At 39.9% G+C, this 19,069-nt stretch overlaps 1 protein-coding gene across 2 annotated transcripts in view; it reads left to right on the top strand.

Annotated features, from left to right (window-relative positions):
- The first annotated feature begins 1,227 nt into the window (after positions 1–1,227).
- dnah12 (dynein, axonemal, heavy chain 12) overlaps positions 1,228–19,069 on the top strand; it is a 284,710-nt gene continuing 266,868 nt past the window's right edge. Inside the window, exons 1-4 of one of the 2 annotated variants that reach the window (XM_043708118.2) lie at positions 1,228–1,272; positions 8,293–8,462; positions 11,801–11,891; positions 13,659–13,685. In XM_043708118.2, the coding sequence (XP_043564053.1) occupies positions 8,293–8,462; positions 11,801–11,891; positions 13,659–13,685 (288 nt within the window). In that variant the 5' untranslated portion in view covers positions 1,228–1,272. Of the gene's footprint in view, positions 1,273–8,292; positions 8,463–11,800; positions 11,892–13,658; positions 13,686–19,069 lie in introns of those variants that run through there. The other variant, XM_087994328.1, reaches the window with a different exon arrangement.

Raw genomic sequence — 19,069 nt, 5'->3', positions numbered from 1 at the left:
GCTGATGAAAGAGCAGCACTCCGAAAGATGGTACTTGCAATTAAACCTGTTGGACTATAACCTGGTGTTGTGTGATTTTTAACTTTTTACTTAATGTATATGAATAGGAATGGTTTGGAGGGATATGGGCCAGGTGCTGGCAGGTGGGACTAGATTGGGTTGAGATCTCTGGTCGGCATGGACGGGTTGGACTGAAGGGTCTGTTTCCATGCTGTACATCTCTATGACTCTATAACCCAGCCTTGATAGCCCATGGTAAAAAATTCCAGACTTACTACCCTTAGAAGATAGTCCTTATTTCTGTCCTAAATGTGTGACCTTTTGCTCTGAGATTATGCTTTTTGGTCCTAGACTCTCCACAAGGTGAAGCAACCCGCTGCACATCTACCCTGTGCAATCCTCCAACAATCTTCTATGTTTCAATAAAGTCACCTCATTCTTTTAAACTCCAATGATTATAGGTCCAATCTACTCAACCCATCCTCATACAAATACCCGGGATTAGCCAAGTTAATATCTCTGGAGTTCATCCAATGCCAGTACAGTATATTTTTCCTTAGATAGGGGCCGAAAACTCTATTCCTGATGAAGGGCTTTTGCCTGCAACGTCGATTTTCCTGCTTCTCGGATGTTGCCTGGCCTGCTGTGCTTTTCCAGCACCACTTTAATCTAGACTCTGGTTTCCAGCATCTGCAGTCCTTGTTTTTACCCAGGGGCCGAAAACTGTTCAGTGTTCCAGCCGTGGGTCTCACTAGTACCTTTTTTCCGAATTTACTACGATCTCTAAACTGCACACCCCTTGTCTGGCATCGAGAAATGAAGATGAGGAACGCATCTTCAGATACATATCAGAATGGTCATTTTTAAACAGATAAATTCGCTATTCCGAGGAAACAAAACGTTTCTGCGAGAGTAGGACTGCCCGGTTCTTCCAGCCGTGCCGCCAGCTGCTTTGATTCGACATAGAGAATCCTGACAAAAAAATTCCACCAGGAAAAGCTACTGTAAAGTTAAACAGACTTTTACATAAATGATCAACCAGGTTTTTAAGTAAGATGTGATGGAACGATAACTAAGAGACCCAATTTACACAATTGAAGGAGCTGCACCTGACGCTCCATCGTCAGGGATCGGGAGAGAGACGTGCCGGAAGTAACCTCGGCCGGGCCGGAAGTCCCGTCTCCATGGTAACCAGGTTGTTTGCGGCGGCGGTGGTAACGGCGGCTGTCCGCTGGGATCCGCCGTGGACGAGATCAAACACGCGCTGCCAAAGTAAGTCACCCCGCATGTGTGCAGCTATCCGCAGTGAGGGGTCTTCAAACTTGAGGGCATTTGTGAAGGAGAGTTTGTAGCTGCCTCACTCTACCTTGAATCTTATCGGTTAAGGAAGTGGCTGCGTGTGGACCAGAATGAATCGTTTCTGAGTCCCAAGTATAATTATACGGTCTTTGCTCACTGCAAAGTGAATCGTGCTAACATTGATATTTATATAAACAAGGATAACAGTGTCGTAACATCTATAGTTTTGATTTGATGTGATCGCACATTGATGTGTCAATGCTGAGCACTATTTCTGACTTCCCCATACTGGATTAGTCCATGTCACACAGTCCATTGTCAGTGGTACATGTATTGTTTTCATTTCAATATATAAAGCGAATACAGCAAAGGGTTGCATATTTCCAGCAGTAGGTTTATCTCGAAGCTGATTTGAAGCGAACTTTAAATGACATTTCCTGAAACTTACAACAGTTGGTCCCGTATTAATAAAGCACCCATAAAGTCATAAACATCTTAAGTTGTTTACCGGGAGGTTTTGCAAGCATGATTTGATGCCCCCAAAAGAAAGTATCATAGGTTTGCTTTGTGACTGTCTTAAAGAAGGAAAGAGCCTCCGAGACTTATAGTGCTTAGAGCCTGCGCAGCTGAAGATTCGTCTACTGATGTTGGAGCAAGGCAAGTTAGTCAAGAGTCAAGAATTGGGAATAGCGCAGGAATCTTCCAATATTGTGGGACTTGGAAAAATGACAGAGACAGGAGAGGTGAGATAAAAGAGGAATTTGAAAACAAAAGTCATACAGTAATCAGGAACTGGTGTATATCACCGAGCAGAGGGGTAATAGAACTTGGTGCAACTAATGACATTAGCACCTGAGTTTTGGATGACCCTAAGGTAGAATTGTTTTTTTCCCCATTGTTAACAAGTTTTTGGAACCACTGGCTGGACCAGCATTTATAGTCCATCCCTAATTGCTTGTGAGAACTTGGAACTGAACCGTATTCCTGATGAAGGGCTTTTGCCCGAAACGTCGATTTTCCTGCTCCTTGGACGATGTCTGAACTGCTGTGCTTTTCCAGCACCACTCTAATCCAGAATCTGGTTTCCAGCTTCTGCAGTCATTGTTTTTACCTATCGGGTGTAAGTATACTCATGCTGTTAGGGAGTGGGGTTCCAGATTTTTGATATAGCAACAGCGCAGAAACAGTAATATAGTAGCAAATAAGGATAGTGTGTAATTTGGGTGGGTACTGACAGGGTGTGGGTTTCCCAGGCATCTGGTGCACTTGTCCTTGTAGGTGATAGAAATCATAGATTTAGAAGGTGCTGTTGAAGAAGTCTTGGTGAGTTGCTACAGTGCACCTTGTAAGCAGTACATACTGCTGCTATTGTGTGTCTTTGGTGGAGGGAGTGATATGGATTGTTTCACTATCTGAGAAGTCAGAAATAGTGCTAACCATGGTCCAATTGACAGTGAACATCCCCACTTCTGATCTTGTGATGGAGGAAAGGTCATTGATGAAGCAGCTGAAGATGGTTAGGCCGAGAACACTACCCTGAGGTGTTAATGCTTGTGGTGCAGTGATAATGTCCCTGCCTTTGGGCCAGGAGGTTTGGGTTCAAGTCCCACCTTGCTCCAGAGTCATAGAGATATAGAACATAGAAACAGACCCTTCAGTGCAACTTGAAAAGGCACAATTACAACATTTAAAAGGCATCTAGATGGGTACATAAATAGGAATGGTTTAGAGGGAAATGGGCCAAGTGCTGGCAAATGGGACTAGATTAATTTAGGATATTTGGTCTCGTATAATAACACCACTAAACAGCTGGGAAATATCTACCCTGAAGTATTCCTCTAGTGATGACATGGGACTAAAATGATTGACCAACAAACACAACTACCCTTCTGTGGTGCTTGGTATAATTCCAATCAATGGAGACTTTCCCATTGACATATGTTTTGCCAGGACTCCTTGGATGGCTCCTTCGGTCAAATGCTACTTTGATGTCAAGGGCGTTACTCTTACACAAAGCTCTGGTGTTCAGCTATTTTATTGATGTTTGGACCATAGCTACAATGAGGAGCTGAGTAGCCATTATGAAATCCAAACTAACCATTAGTGCTTACGTTATTGCTGAGTATGTGTAGCTTGAATGCACTGTTGATGACCTCTTTTATCACTTTGCTAATGATAAAGAATAGATCAGTGAGGTGGAATTTGGCTCTGTTGAATTTGTCTTGTTTTGTGTAGAGGACATACCTTAATAATTTTTTACATTGCTATATACAGTAGTTGCTAGTCTGGTGGCTGTACTGGAACAGCTTGTCAAGGGGTGTGGCTGGTTCTGGTGCACTCCTTCAGTCATCTGTTAATATCATGAAAATGGAATAAAATTGGCTGATGATTAAATCTGTGATATTAGGTCTTCACAGGATGGGAATTGGGGTGAATGGAATTGATCATCCACTCAACATTTCTGGCTGATGTTGTAGGAGACCAGCCAGGAGTGTTTTACATTAGTCATATTTGGAGGTAACAAACTCATGAATGAGGGTTTCAGCATCAGCTGAGTTCAGGTATTGTCAATGCTCTGGTGTGAATATATGCAGTTTTAGTGACGCATTGGGTATGTGGTCTAAAGCTCATCTTGGGGTGAAATGTGATACCACAGTTATAAACAATCTGGTTTGGCCTCAGGAAGGGAATTTATCACAGACAGCAAAAATAGTGGTTTTGTTCTTCCCAATTGTTTTGGGAGGAAATTTTTATTCATCCATTACAGGATGTTAGACAAGCAATCTGATAATTTACCAACAATAGAGGGGTGGAGGTGCTGGTGGTGGTGTTAATATAGCATTGAGGATGTATGCACTCGTGTGAAATCTAATGCAATATGTATTTGGAAACAAGGTACGTGGAACAAAGATAGTTTTTTTATAAAAACCACAAAAACCGTGAATGCTGTAAATCAGAAACAAAAACAGAAATTGCTGGATAAGCTCAGCGATCTGGCAGCTTCTGTGAAGAGAAATCAGAGTTAACATTTCACCGACCCTGAAATGTTAACTCTGGTTTCTCTTCACAGATGCTGCCAGATCTGCATTTTTGCAAGGATAAATCTTTAGTGGACACTGGAGGCAGTTGGGTGGAGCAGGAACTGAAGCCATTGGATGTTATTCTAGTTATAATAAGATGAAGAAGAATAGAATCAATTTAAGTACAGTCCTAATTAGTTGGATGACAGTGGAGAGATATTGGATGAGCTTCATGTGGTCAATGTGTCAAAGGCAGTAGATAGATTGAAAAGGAGGGGACTGGTTTACTTTTATCATAGACAAATAGAATGCAATTTGTTAGTTTGATCACAGCTATTTTGGTGCATTATTGACACAACCAACAACTACTTGCATGTACATTATGTCCTGAGTGTAGGGGTTAGTTTAGCTTGGATGGCTGGCTTACAATGCAGAGTGACACCAACATTGGGGTTCAATTTCCAGCACAGCTGAAGTTACCATGAAAGATTCTCCTTCTCAACATCTTCCCTCATCTGAGGCATTTTGACTTTCAGTTTAAAATACCACGAATTGTCTTTTTCTGATGATGGTCTGCTGAGACGATGTGTGATTTTAGAAGGGGTGTTAGAATACAGGCAGCAGCATTTTGGATGGCCTCTACTTTATGGATGGTAGCATGTGAGAGATAACTAGGGGTCCATTAAAATGTTCAAGTCCAGGGTAAACAAAGGCAGTAATAGATGAGCTGAGGCAGGGATACATTCAGGTAATGTTATGAAAATGGAAATATACATTTTAGAGATGGCATGATATGTGGTAAGGATACACCTTGGGGTCAAATATGGCATTGAGGTTGCAAACAGTCTTGTTTAATCGCAGAGTTGCCAGAGAGAGAGAGATGGGTTGGCAGCTAGGGAATGGAGGTGTGGTGGGGACCAAAAAAATATTATTTTAGTCTTTCCTATGTTTAATTAGAGAAATTTCTGCTCATCCAGAACAATATGTCAGTTTGATAGTTAAGCAACTGTAAGTAGGTTGATAGAAGCCATGGGTAGGTAGAGCTGAGTGTTATTGTGCAAACGAAAATCTTTGTCTTTGGACGATTTCGCCAACGTGCAGCTTGTAAATGAGAAATCGGAAGGTGCCAAGGATTAATGGTTGGGGTTACCAAGGGAATACTGCAGAATCAGGAAATAAAGCAATTGCACTAGATACTGTAGCTCTCATAATATAAGTAAGAATGTAATTAGATGAGAGCAGCCACACACAGCTGGATGACTGTGAGAAGAGTTGGAGGAGAATAGCATGGTCAACCACATCAAAGTTGCAAGCAGATCAAGAAAGATTAGTTTGCTTTTGTTACAGTAACATGGAATGTCATTTCTGGCTCTGATATGGTCCTCTTTGATATTTTAGCACGGGAAGTCTTTTTAGCGGAATTCAAATATGAAGTAATTCCAAGATAGATAAAATAGACATTAGTATACCACCTGTAACATAGCATTTCCTTAATAAAACATGACAGCTGGCCGCATTAGGAAATGTTAGCATTGTGACTAAAGTCTGAGTTAGAGAAGTAGGTTTCCACAAGGAATGGGAGGAGAAAGAGTGTAGAAGTTTAAGGAAGGAATTCTAGAGCTTAGATCCTAGCCAGTTGATGGCATATCTGCCTATGTAAGGGGCAAGACCACAGGGGATACAGAACAGGCCTGAAATTCAAAGTTCCAAAGTTCTTGTAGCAATGGGACTGGAGTTTGTCGCAACATGGAAGAAGCATGGTTAGATTTTGACCTGAAGATGAAAATTTTAAAATCCTGGCGTCGGTGCATTGGAATCTAATTTATTCAAGTTGGATTTTGGTTTGGGTTAGAACATCAGTAGTAACATTTTGAATGTTTACATGTGAATGAAAAGTGGTCTTTAATGAAACCTATGAATAATAAAGCTTGTAGGGAAGAAGCAAGAGTGTCAATTTTAGTAGCAGATAATCTGAGGCAAAGTTGGTGATGAGCTAGTTTATGAGCTAGGAGGTGTAACATATCGCTTTTGCGATGAAGAAGAATTGGGGTTCAGTTTTGTGCCTGGAGTGGAAATGTGATTGTAAAGGTTCAAATATTAAGTTGTAGGAAAGATGAGGACAGATTTGCAAGGCAAAATCAGAACTTTGCAAAGGAAATGGAAGTTGAGATGGTGTGACAATTTGTTAAGATAAAGGGATCAAGAATGAGTTCTTTAAGGTTGAATTGCTGATGGCAAATTTGAAAGGTAAGGGTGCAGTACTGAAGGGGCAGGAAACATTATCAATATTAAATGGCATGAGAACGTAGAGCAGAAATTGAAATAAGTTTTAGAGAGCAGGGTATGAGTATATATATATTTGCAAATATAGGAGTTCGGAGCAGAAGTAGATCACTTAACCCCTACTTTGCTGAACAATAAGATCATGGTTAATCTGATTACTCCATATTACTTTTTAACCATTAACTTTTCATTTTAGAATTATGTTCTCTGCCTTAAAAATATCAAAAACTCTGTCTGCTTCCTTCATCTTTTGGGGAGGAGAAGTCCAAAGATCTTCTGTGAGAAATAAATCTCTTCAACTCTGTTTTAAATAGAAAATCCCTTATTTTAAACAGCAGCTTCTAGCTTTAGATTTTACTGCATTTACCCTATCAAGAGTCCTCAGGATTTTAATGTTTCAATCAAGTCACCTATAACTCCCCTAAATTTCAGTGAAATCAAGCCTAGCCTGTACAACATTTTCTCATAAGACAACCTACCCAAGTTAAAAGTATTAGTCTAATAAATCTTATATGAACTACCCCCATTGCATTTACATTCTTTCATAAATATGGCGACCAATCCTGTACATGGTTCTCCAAATGTAGACTTTTTAATGCCCTGGATAACTGAAGCATAACCTTCCTTCAAAATGATGTAGGTGTCATGGGCAACTTGAACTTAGAAAAGGCAGGAGAGGTAATAGCAGACAAAGATGTGGTTTGAGGGCCATAGTAGGTTAGAATGTTGGTGGATGTTAATGTCCAGAAAATAAATAGGACCTGTAAAATGAGAAACATGTCAATCTAATTTTTCCTTTCATTAAAATAATTGAAAAGGAACACTGAGCAGAAAGCACCATCCACTGCCATTTGTTTTTATCCTGAGCCAAGTTTGGAAGTTATCTTCATATTCTTTAAATCTGCATTACTTAACTATGTCATCTTCGGTTCCTCAAAGTTAGAAGGATGTAGGTCCAAGTTCCATTCCAAAACACTGAGCACAAAGGTCTAGTTGATACTCTGAAGATGTATTACACTGTGTGAGATACAGCCTTGTGGATCAGATGCTAAACAAAGCCCATTATGCTCTTTCAGTGATTTTGAGATTAGATTCCCTAGTGTGGAAACAGGCCCTTCAGCCCAACAAGTCCACACCGACCCTCCGATGAGCAACCCACCCAGACCCATTCCCCTACATTTACCCCTGCACCTAACACTATGGGCAATTTAGCACGGCCAATTCACCTAACCTGCACATCTTTGGACTGTGGGAGGAAACCAGAGCACCCAGAGGAAACCCACACAGACACGGGGAGAATGTGCAAACTCCACACAGACAGTTGCCCGAGATGGGAATTGAACCCGGCTCACTGGCGCTGTGAGGCAGCAGTGCTAACCACTGAGCCACTGTGCCGCTGATAATAGACCCATGGCATTTTTTTAATCTAGAGAACAGATTACTGAAAACAGATTATCTAAACATCAACACATTGCTGTGTATAAAAGCTTGCTGCGTGAAAATTGGCTGCTGCATTCCCTACATTATAACACTGACTACATTTCAAAAATACTTAATTGAATACCATACTCTTTGAGAGTTCATGAGTTCAAGACATAAATTCAAGTCTTTCTTTCCATTAATTGTGAAAATCAAATTGAAGCGATTTTTGGCAATAATTACATTTTCCTTATTTTTTTCATTAATTTAGATGAAGTCGACAAAGAAAAGTACCTGTGCACCCGAATCTGACAAGGTTCGAATTCGACTGCCTCCTATACTTCCTACACCTGAATCAGTACTGAATAATGAATTTGCTACAAGCAAACTCATGAGTTATAGTTGGTATAAGTACCAGGAGCAGCTACTTAGCAAAATTATGTAAGTTGGATTTTTGAAAATGTGGCATTTGTTGGATAAGACTATCCTTTGGAACCAAGTAGTTTTCTCAATTTCAGCATTCACGTATTAACCCTCCTGTCTAATATAGTTGGAGACGATATTGATGTTTCATATGGGAAGCAAAATGGGTGAGAGGTATTGATAATACAAGTTTTCTGATAATACAAAACTAGGTATGGCAAGGACACAAAGAGGCTGCATTGAGATATACACAGGTTAAGTAAGTAGGCAACAAAGGGGCAGTTGACACAATGTGTGGAGATTTGAGCTTATTCATTTTAGTTATACGAATAGAAAAGCAGAATATTTTTTGAAAGTTGTGAAATTTGTGATGTTGTTCAGAGGGACCTGGGTCTCTGCATGCAAGTAACACAGAAAGTTAGCATGCAGTAAAGTAAGCAATTAGGAAGGCAAATGGCATATTTGCTTTTTTTGCAAAGGTTTTGATATACAAGAATAAAGAAGTCTTGCTACAGTTGTACAGGGCCTTGGTGAGATCACATCTGGAATATTCTATTCAATTTTAAAGAAGAATATATGTGAGTTGGATGCAGTGCAGCAGTAGTTCCCTAGTTTGATCCCTGGGATGAGACAGACTTTTACTGGCGAGGGTGAGTAAATTAGGTTTCTTTCTCTTGAGTTTAAAAGAATAAAAGATGATTCTAATTGAAGGGGCTTGCTAGGATATTTACGACTACAAGTTTATTTCTTCTGATTACAGAACATGAGGGCACAGTCTCAAGATAAGTGGATTTAGATTTCAATTTCAATTTTAATTCCATGTGTACTTGATGGTTATTTAGGTCAGAGATGAGAAATGTTTTCACTCTTAAGAATATGAATACTTAGAATTCTCTACCTGAAAGGATTTTGCGGATACTGGATCATTTAATATATTTAAGGCTGATATAAATCAAGTTTTGGTCTCCGATATCAGGGTTCTTAGCAGAGGCAGTAATGCAGAAACTCAAACAAACAGCTCTGCCAACCATCCAACCCAAACTTTGGGTCCACTACGTGGATGACACCTTTGTCATTACTAAACAAAACAAATTAGAGGTAACCTTCAAGACCATCAATAATACCCTTACTGGCATAAAATTCACTAAAGAGGAGGAAAACAAAAACAAACAGCCAATGGGAAACTTCAAACCAGCTTCTACAGGAAAATAACACACACGGTCCAAATATTGAACTACAGAAGCAATCATCCCAACATCCACAAGCATCTTATTGAGATCGCAACACCACATTTTCTAACCAATTGTTGTATGGCAAGACTGGTTTCTTGCTAGTGAGCAAGGAAAGACTTATTTGCATGCATAACATGCATTAACATGATTACTTAATCTTATCTTATGAATATGCAGTACTTCATCCTCCTACTCTCTCACAGAAACTAGACAATGAATTTCAGTGCAGTTACCTGGCAACTCCAACTCATTTGCTCCATCAGACCTCTATCATGGACAACTGGCACCACCATCATAGGGCACATTTCTTACGCAGCAACCACACATAACCCCCATCCATAGAACCAGGCATCTTACTATACATCATAGTGCTACTCAATCTTGCATGCATTATATGCCAGCCATGTGCACACCAAACACACTGCATGTGCTTCAAGTTTCAAAACTAAGTTTCAAAATCTGAGAGAGAGAGACCTTGGTCAAGTCGAGGGAGATACCCTTCAGTCAGTGGTTCCCAGCATTGTAAACCAAGTACAGCCTTCATTACCAGTGCAAAGGGTTGGGCACAGTCAGATAACTACTTGAGGCAGTCATAGTCAGGGGGGTTGAACCTCTAAAATCCAAGGAGAGTAGGCCATGCTCATCTCAATGGGTCAAATGCAACCAGTCTGGGAGTCATGGGAAGTCAGTCAGGAAGCTGTAGAGACATCAATCAGACGTCTGGTGACTCATTGTTCAGAGCTATTCATTTAGGTCACTCATGAGGGTGAAACACAGTCAGACCTGGTAGTCCATCTATTAAAAGTCAAGGGTGGATTGTCAGGGAAGAAGGAAGCTGAGCAAGTTAATTGTGGGGTTTGGAAGCAGCATGCTGGGATGCAATGGGGATAGCAATTCTGAAAGAAGGCCAACTCAATACATAAGTGAAGAGAACAATTGATTATTGATGGAAAAGGGATATTGGACTCTGGCAATCTTCTGAGTGTAAGTGACATGAGGCATTTCTTCCTCAGTCAGCTGCAGAAACATAATGGTGATGTGCTCATTGGCAATTGCTCCTGATAGTAATCTAGCTAAGATGTCAACCAGGATCTGAGCTGGTGGGCTAGCATTAGCTGGCCTTTCAGGCATCCACACTTTCTTCCTCAGAGGTAGAGAAGGGAATATCTTTCAGGCTATTCCCTTGCCTGCAGAGACCATGCTGATACTGCTCATGCCTGCAGGAGACAAAAAGGAGAATGTGATCAAGAAGTAGAAGTTCTGGGATGTTAAGAAACCATTCACAGTGAGGTAAGGGAAGCAGTAAAGCGACAGACAAGCTTCTTTATTGGTTGCTGGGACATGGATATTTCACTGTCTCAATAGGACTGGTCTAGGTCCTTGCTGGTGAGGGCGAAAATAGAGGGTGAGGAGCTGACTGTCAAGTGCCCACCAATCTTTGTGCTCTATAATGGGCTGTTATATCCTATAATGAGAGAAACAGAAAGGTGGAATGAGATGAAGGAAAAATGGCAAAGTCTTCCAAATGAATGAGTAGGCAGTGCAGATACCAAGCAACCTTAGTAGTGCTGGTAGTTAGGATGGATAAGAGTGTGCGAGCGAAAAGGTTACATTCAATAATGAGAATGGTAAACCATGAGCCTTGACATGAAGCAGTTGCAGTAGCAGAAGCAGAGTGAGTATGTGATAACAGAGAGAACGTAGTGGTACTTACCCTGGTGGAGTGGAAAGTGTCAGTGACCTTCTTTCAACATGGCTGAACATTTTATCCGGCCCAGATGGTAATCTTGAACCAGGCTGGCACAAAGAGGGGAGAGGAAGAGGACTGCCTTCCCCTGCACTACCTTATTCACCTGGAATTCCAGATCCCTGTCTGCAAAGCAAGATGCCTACTTACCCCTATCTGCCATATCGAGGACAAATCACAGGGATTCTGTAGGGCAGCTGTGGAGTGCCAGGGTTTGACTGTGTGTGCAACACTCTTTTAAATATGGTGCCCTGGAGGAAGAAGATGTGCTACATGTTGTGGAGCTAAATTTTTCCATTTAATTCACCAAAAACAACATTAAGCTAATTTCTTGTAGGCTTCACCCTATAATTTTTAATTGGTTTTAATATTTTTAGGATTAATGATGCACGTCGGATTTATGAAGAAACAATGCATGAACTTGAGATACAGGATCCTATTCCTCCTGAACCTCAGTGGCCTTCAACAGTGAGTATTTATTGTATGTAGATAAAAGTCTTCAAAAATGACTGCGTTAATGCTGCTGGTTTTCAATTGATTTCAGTACATCAAATCAGTTTACTAACTCATTTAAACTGACTCAGGGTAATATTGATGGATTACAATAAACAGAATGCCCTTCAGTTCAAAAGTCTAATTTCAATGTGATAGCCACGTCATCAATGAAGACTCATTATTCTAACCTTGTGAGCATGGCCAGATTTGTGTCTAGAGACTGCTTATGGTGAAGGGAGTTTTGAAAGTATATCATTAATTGCAGAAACCTCAGCACAAGGGGTTGTCATCTTTCAAAGTTATGAGCATAAATCACGTAAGCCTAAAATTCCAAAATCTTTCACACTATTATATATCTTTTCACCTAGATTTCATTGTGTTTCATTGGGCAGAAACCATGTAGAAATCTTAGGCAACATTTCTAATATTTTACAACTTAAAAACTAGGTACACTCTGCTAACATTCCCACTTTTTTTTAGTGCAAGAGTGATTCTTTCATGTGGACAGTCTCTTTAAATGTTCTTTGGTCTCACAGGTAGAGTATAAAGGGAATGGAGACAACTTAGTTCATTTACCATATCTGCTCAGACCGAAGGATTTAAATTCCATGCAAAGTATCACAACTCTGGGCAAAAACTCATGTCTAAACCTAGGCTGTGAGAAATCAATGCATTCTTAATAGCATTCTTGCCCCTGAGTTAGAAGATTGTTACGAGATGTGGCTTTAAGAAGAACTTGTTCTGTCATGTCTCTAACCATGTTTCCTTTGAATGCAAGTGTTGTAAACTTGGAGTTGAGCTGACTGCTCTGAGCCCAGCAAGCTTTTTTTTAGCATTGGAACAATAGAAGCAGCATGAAGGGGTGGGATCAAGCTTCCATAGAACCAGGCTTTTAGTTTTAGCATTCAGTAGTTGCTGAGATTTTGAAGCTGGATGTAGAAGCTGTTATTCCTCTCTCTGTAACAGCTAAAAGCTTAGGTTCTCTTATGGTTGCTAGAATTGCATGTGAGACAATCAATTTTACTGAACTTGTTTTCACCAAGGGTGTGTTTATGGGATGTTACTATATTGGAAGAGTTGCTATTTAGTAGCTAAATACTCTATTATTTTGCGAACGTTTTCAATAGATTTAAGCTATTCTGATTCTTCTTTCTTTTGTTTGTATTTTAACTATAATGTAAAAATAAAACACGTTTTCCTTCAAGGCTGGTGGACTGACCAATCAAATTGCATCCGGAACAGAATGCCTTAAACCTGCCTTTACAAATAAGAAAAAAATTGGGATGTAGGCTATCTTTTTAATATATTTTGAGGGGGTTTGATCTAATCCACATCATGATTGTATTGTAAAGTTCCAAACCAGTGGTATGCTCCAGGCTCACACTCCAGTGCAGTACCAAAGGGTGCTAGTGTCTGCATATATGTATAATGTTCCATGCCATTATTGCCAAGAATTACAGGGAAGTTTTCATTTGTGATATGCCTAATAGTTATCTTTTAATCAAATTTGTTAGAGCTTGCTGATAGGAAAAAAATAGGGAAAGAAATACTTGGCATTTTGGCCAAGTATGACAAAAATACTGTAGATATAAGTGGATAGATGTAGATGTCTTTTATGTTGTGATATAGTCAATAATATATAGTTAATTCTATTCAGTTTTGCATATATCTGTTGATGTTGAAAGTATTAAAGAATTATTGAAATGTCATACAAATGTCTGATATTTCTCTAACATGCAGATGAACAGTGAGGCAAAGCAGAAAAGGGTAAGTTCAGATTTTGATCAAAAAGTGTTGCTTCTGAAATGAAACAATGTGAAAATTAAACAAAATAGTTTGGTTCCAACGCTTATAACAATAATGTCTCATCTAGTGTTGCCCAATAAGCATCACAGACTAGTCATAGGCATGGCTACGTTACACTGCTGTAGATGTAAAATGCCTTTCTAAGACGTAGATACATATTTTTGTATTTGTATGATTATTTAACACACATTTATCATAATTCATTATGCAACCTTACAGTCTTTCTTTCATCAAAGTTTGTAATTATATTGTGAATTTATTAGTTACAGTACAATGCAGCTTCTAATTTTTCATCTAAGCCATCAAAATTGATATTTTGCCATCATCAAATTTAATATTAATACAAATGCAATGCCTTCCTCAAGGTCAACTAGGGACAGGCAACAGTTTTTGGCTCAGCTAATTAATCCCATATTCCATGCATGAATTGAAAAAGAAACTTCCTTTGCTCTCCATCAGGAAAGTGGTAGTTTGTTGATTGCCTATTGCCACGTTGTGCCCTGCAGGAATTGGATCTGTTTTCTTCTGTTGGCCTGAAGCAGTTATTCCAATTGGCTAACATAATCACACTCTCTGTACTGGGTTGCTAATGTGTTCATGATGTTGAAGTTGTCATTTTCAACTGCATTACAATTTTAGTAGATAGCCAATAAGGAATAACCTAAGAAATGAAGAGATACAGAGATCAAAAATATGATCACACTTTACTTTTCATCTTACCATATTAGCAACAAATGCTCAAAAAGTTAAAGTTTGCAATTATACACTACAGATGTGAGTATTATAGAGTCATAGAAATGTACAGCATGGAAACAGACCCTTTGATCCAACTCATCCATGCCAACCAGATATCAGAGTCTATTGTTGATTTACCAGTCACTAATCATCTGGGTTGCCATGTAGCCATATTTGGAAAGTAACTAGCAAATTGGACAATGCAGGCTGACATTTTAAAATATGTATGATCTAAGATTTTTTTTTGGATATTGATGTGGCTAGTATCTTGCAAAGATCTGTGCAGGAGCTTGTTCAATGTTTTCATTCGTAACTTACTGTGAACAGGTCAAGTAAGACAAAGAGTGAAAACAAAATTTAAAGATTGCTTAAAATAAACAAGAAGTTGAAGCTTTTCATCTTGTAGTTATCAGGATCAGGATGCAACAGCTAGACATGGAAAAACGGGATGCCAACATATACTACAAGAGAAAAGAGTGCTGATTCATTGGGATATCACTGGCATGGAGACACAACAGGATACCCAACTGTCAATCGTGGTTCTCGGACCAGGCAAATCGACCTGAATTGGTTAGGATGTTGTCATGTAATTTTTTAAAAAGTCATTTGTGGGATTGCCAATCCATCGTTGCCCTTGAGAAGGTGGCGCAAAGCTGTCCTCTTGTATCACTGCAGTCAATTTGATGTAGGTGCTCCCACTGTGAGGGAGCGATTTCCAGGATATTTCCTGGAAATAACAACATATTTCCAAGTTGGGATAGTGAGTGGCTCGGAAGGAAACTTGCAGGTGGTGGTGTTCCCTTGCATCTGCCACTCTTGTTCTTCTGGTTGGTAGTGGTCATCATCAGACGTTGTCTAAGGAGCCTTTGGGAATTTCTACATGCATTTCCTACACAGTGTTGCTGCTAAGCATAGCTTATAGAAGGAGAAAATGTTGTGGATGTGGTGCCAATTAAGCAGACTACTTTGTCCTGGATGATATCAAGCTTCTTGAGTGTTGTTGGAGCAGGTGGGGAAAATTCCATCACACTTCTGACTTGGCCTTGTAAGTGGTGGTTAGGCTTTGGGAGTCAGGAGGTGAGTTATTTATTGAAGGATTCCTAGCCTCTGAATTCTTCTTGAGGGTACAGTCCAGTTCAGTTTCTGTTCTATAGTAACCCCCAGGATGTTGGTAGTAGGAGATGGTAATGTCATTGAATGTCAAGGGGTGATGGCTATATCTGTCTTGTTGGAGATGGTCATTATCATGGTGATTGAATGCTGTGAATGTTCTTTGCCATTTATCAGCCCACATTTGGATATTGTCCAAATCTTCCTGCATTTGATCATGACTCCTTCAATGTCTAAGATTTGTAAATGTTGCTGAATGTTAAAATTAGAAGTAGAATTAGATTTTATTATCCCATGTGCATGAGTACAGGGATACAGGAATACAACGAAAAGTTTACAAAGTCACCATGCCCAACACCATCTTAGGTACAAAGGAACCAAGTTACAAAATAGTAGGTGTAATGTAGATAATGTGCAAACATCGGTGAACATCCCCATTTCTGATCTTTCGATGGAAGGTGTTGAAGCAGCTGAAGATGGTTGGCCTGAGAACTCTAACCTCAGAAACACCTGCAGAGATGTAGCTGAATTGATTGACCTCTATAAACCACTACCACCTTCCTCTGGGATAGGTATGACTCTAATCAGCAAAGAATTGCCCTGATTTCCACAAACTTCAGTTTTTCTAGGGTTCCTTGATGTCACAATCAGTCAAATGTCAAAGGCAGTCACTCTCACCTCAGCACTGAAATTCAATTTTTTTTTCAGTATTTGAACCAAGGCTGTCATGAGGTCAGAAGTTGAGTGGCCCTGGTAGAACCCAACCTGAGCATTAGTGAGCAGTTTATTCCTAAGAAAGTGCTGGTTGGTAGCAGTTTACGACCCCACCTAACTCTTAACTGATGATGATCATTGACTAATGAATTGGTAATTAGTTGGGCTTGGACTTGTCCTGCTTTCTGTGTACAGGACATGAAAATTTCCCAATTCCTTCAATCATTTCTTGATATCATGTGGCATTAATTGAATTGGCTGACAACTGGCATTTGTGATGATGGGCATGTATGCTAGAGGCTGAGATGAATCACTCACCTGTCACTTCCATCTGAATTAGATGTTACAAATGCTTCAGCTTTACCTTTTACTCTGATGTGCTGGGCTTTGCCATAATTGGGGAAGGGAATATTTGTGAACCCCCTTCCTCCAGTTAGTTGTTTAATTGCCCATCACTGGTTACAACTGCAAAGGCAGGATTGTAGACTTTAGATCTAATCCTTTGGTTGTGGATTTTCCTAGCACTGTTTGTCACTTGCTGCTAATGCTGTTTGTCATCCAAATTGTCCTTTGATGTATTTTTATATGTGATGTGTGATCTTTATATATGTGATGCAGTACCTGGCCTGTTCTCCTACACTGTTCATTGAACAAAGCTGAATGGTAATGGCAGATTGGGAGACATGCTGGGTCATAAGATTATAGATTGTGTTTGACCACAATTCTGCCGTTGCTGATGTCCCACAGAGCTTCATGGATTCCAGTCTTGTCATTTACTAAATCTGTTCAAAATTTGTTTCCTCTAGCATGCTGATAGTTTTACACAACATGATAGAGAGCATCCTCAGACTGAAGATGGGATTTCCTCTTCATAAGGATTATGAAGTGGTCACTCCTACTAATACTGTCATAGTCAGATGCATCTGTGTAGCAGATTGATGAGGATGAGATGAAGTATGTTTTTCCTTACTGGTTCACTCATGGCCCGCTGTAGATCCAGCCTAACAGCTATGTCCTTCAAGACTTGACCAGCTTGGTCAGCAATGGTCCTGTGGAACCTGTTTTCGTGATGAACATTGAAGTCCCTGATCTTGAGTACACGTTGTGTCTTTGCCACCCTTCGTGCCTCCTCCAGATAATGTTCAAAATGGAGGAATACTGTTTCACCAGCCCAGCAGGTACGATATATGGTAATCAGAAGAATGTTTCCTTTTATATTTTTGACCTGATGACATGAAACTTCATAGGGTCTGATTCATTGTAGACAACTCCAAGGGCAACACCCTTTTAACTGTATTTCACAGTTCTGGCACCTCTGCTGGGTTTACCCTCTGGAGTGACAGGGCATACCCAGGGATGGTCAGGTTTTGTCTGGGACATTTTGCGAGTATGGCTATGTCAGGCTGTTGCTTAACTAGCTTTTGTGACAGCTCTCAGAATTTTGGTACTAATGCCTAGATGTTGCTAAGAAGGACTTTGTTAGGTTGGAAGTACTAAATTTGTCATTGTTGTTTTCAATGCCTAGCTTTGTACCAGGTGCTCTGTATGGTTTCAGTCCTTTTTTGAGGCTTTGTGGTGGTTTAATACAATTAAGTGTCTTACTGGCAATTTCTGAGGGCAATTCAGAGTCAACATTGGGTTTGGACTCACGTGTAAGCTGGACCAGTTAAGGAATCCAGATGTTGCTCCTGAAAGGATATTTGTGAACCAGATGAGTTTTTGCGACACTCAACAATGATTTCATGGTCATTGTTCAACTTTTAATTTTGGATCTTATTCTTTTCACATTCTACCATTTGCCAGATTCAAACCTAGAGTCCCCAAACATTTTGAGTCTCTGGATTACTAGTCCAGTTACAGTATCACTATGCCAGTGCCTAAAGGAGTGCAGAGATTTGTAGTCTCCATGACTCCTTTTTCCCTGATGACAAAGATGCAATGCAGGTCCAAGTTCCTTTTGTCTACGTAACACATTTTTCTGTGTATTAATATATGTAATTTCTCATGCTTTCTTTCACTGTGAGTCCGACTGATCATCTTAAATTGACTTGTGGTGTAATACTTAGCGTACTCTAGTTTATTTAATAAGTGCTGTCTAATATTGGACATGGTGTTCTGTGAGTTACAAGCACAGCCAAGTTGAGCAAAATCTGCTGTGAATGGTCAATGGGACGTGTTGCTTGATATGGTCTGCCAATTGTTAGCTCAAATAGCCTATGTACTTGGCATCACACTGGCACTAAAACTCATACACCACATTACTCATTCTAGTTGGCTGAATGATAGCATACTGTTTGTGAAGAGAATAACTTGTGGCTTTGTTATAAGGTAGCACTGTGAGGCTCACCTGCTGTTCAACTATTTGAAACATCTTCCCTTTCCAGGGTAATCTGAGGTAGACTGGGCTGCCTCTCACCTTGCAATGCTAAGGTAAGGCATTTAAGATCTATCCTCCATGATGATGGTTACCCTGATCAAATCTTCACTTGCTATATATCATGCAAACTCATGAAAGAGCTATGCCCATTACTTTGGCCCTGAATGATGCCCAATGCACCTTTTATCTTTTTCATTAGAAGGATAAACATGATCACAGAGATAGTCAATCTTTGCTGCATTCCCATGACAACACTCTGAGTAATTGACCCGCCTGGTCTGAGAACTAAGACTGACAGTTGATTGTTCCATGCCAATGAAGATCCAACAAGTCAGCACCCTCTTTTCATGCTGCATACAGTGGTGTCTTTTATTTCAAGCTCTTTCTTCCATCATAGTCCTGATGAGTG

This window comes from Chiloscyllium plagiosum, unplaced genomic scaffold (assembly GCF_037043375.1).
Source record: "Chiloscyllium plagiosum isolate Xiang-an unplaced genomic scaffold, Cpla_swu_hap1 HiC_scaffold_14, whole genome shotgun sequence".
In the NCBI taxonomy this organism is placed as follows: domain Eukaryota; kingdom Metazoa; phylum Chordata; class Chondrichthyes; order Orectolobiformes; family Hemiscylliidae; genus Chiloscyllium; species Chiloscyllium plagiosum.
The sequence above is the reverse complement of the archived record's forward strand: the minus strand, read 5'-3'. Positions and strand labels throughout refer to the sequence as shown.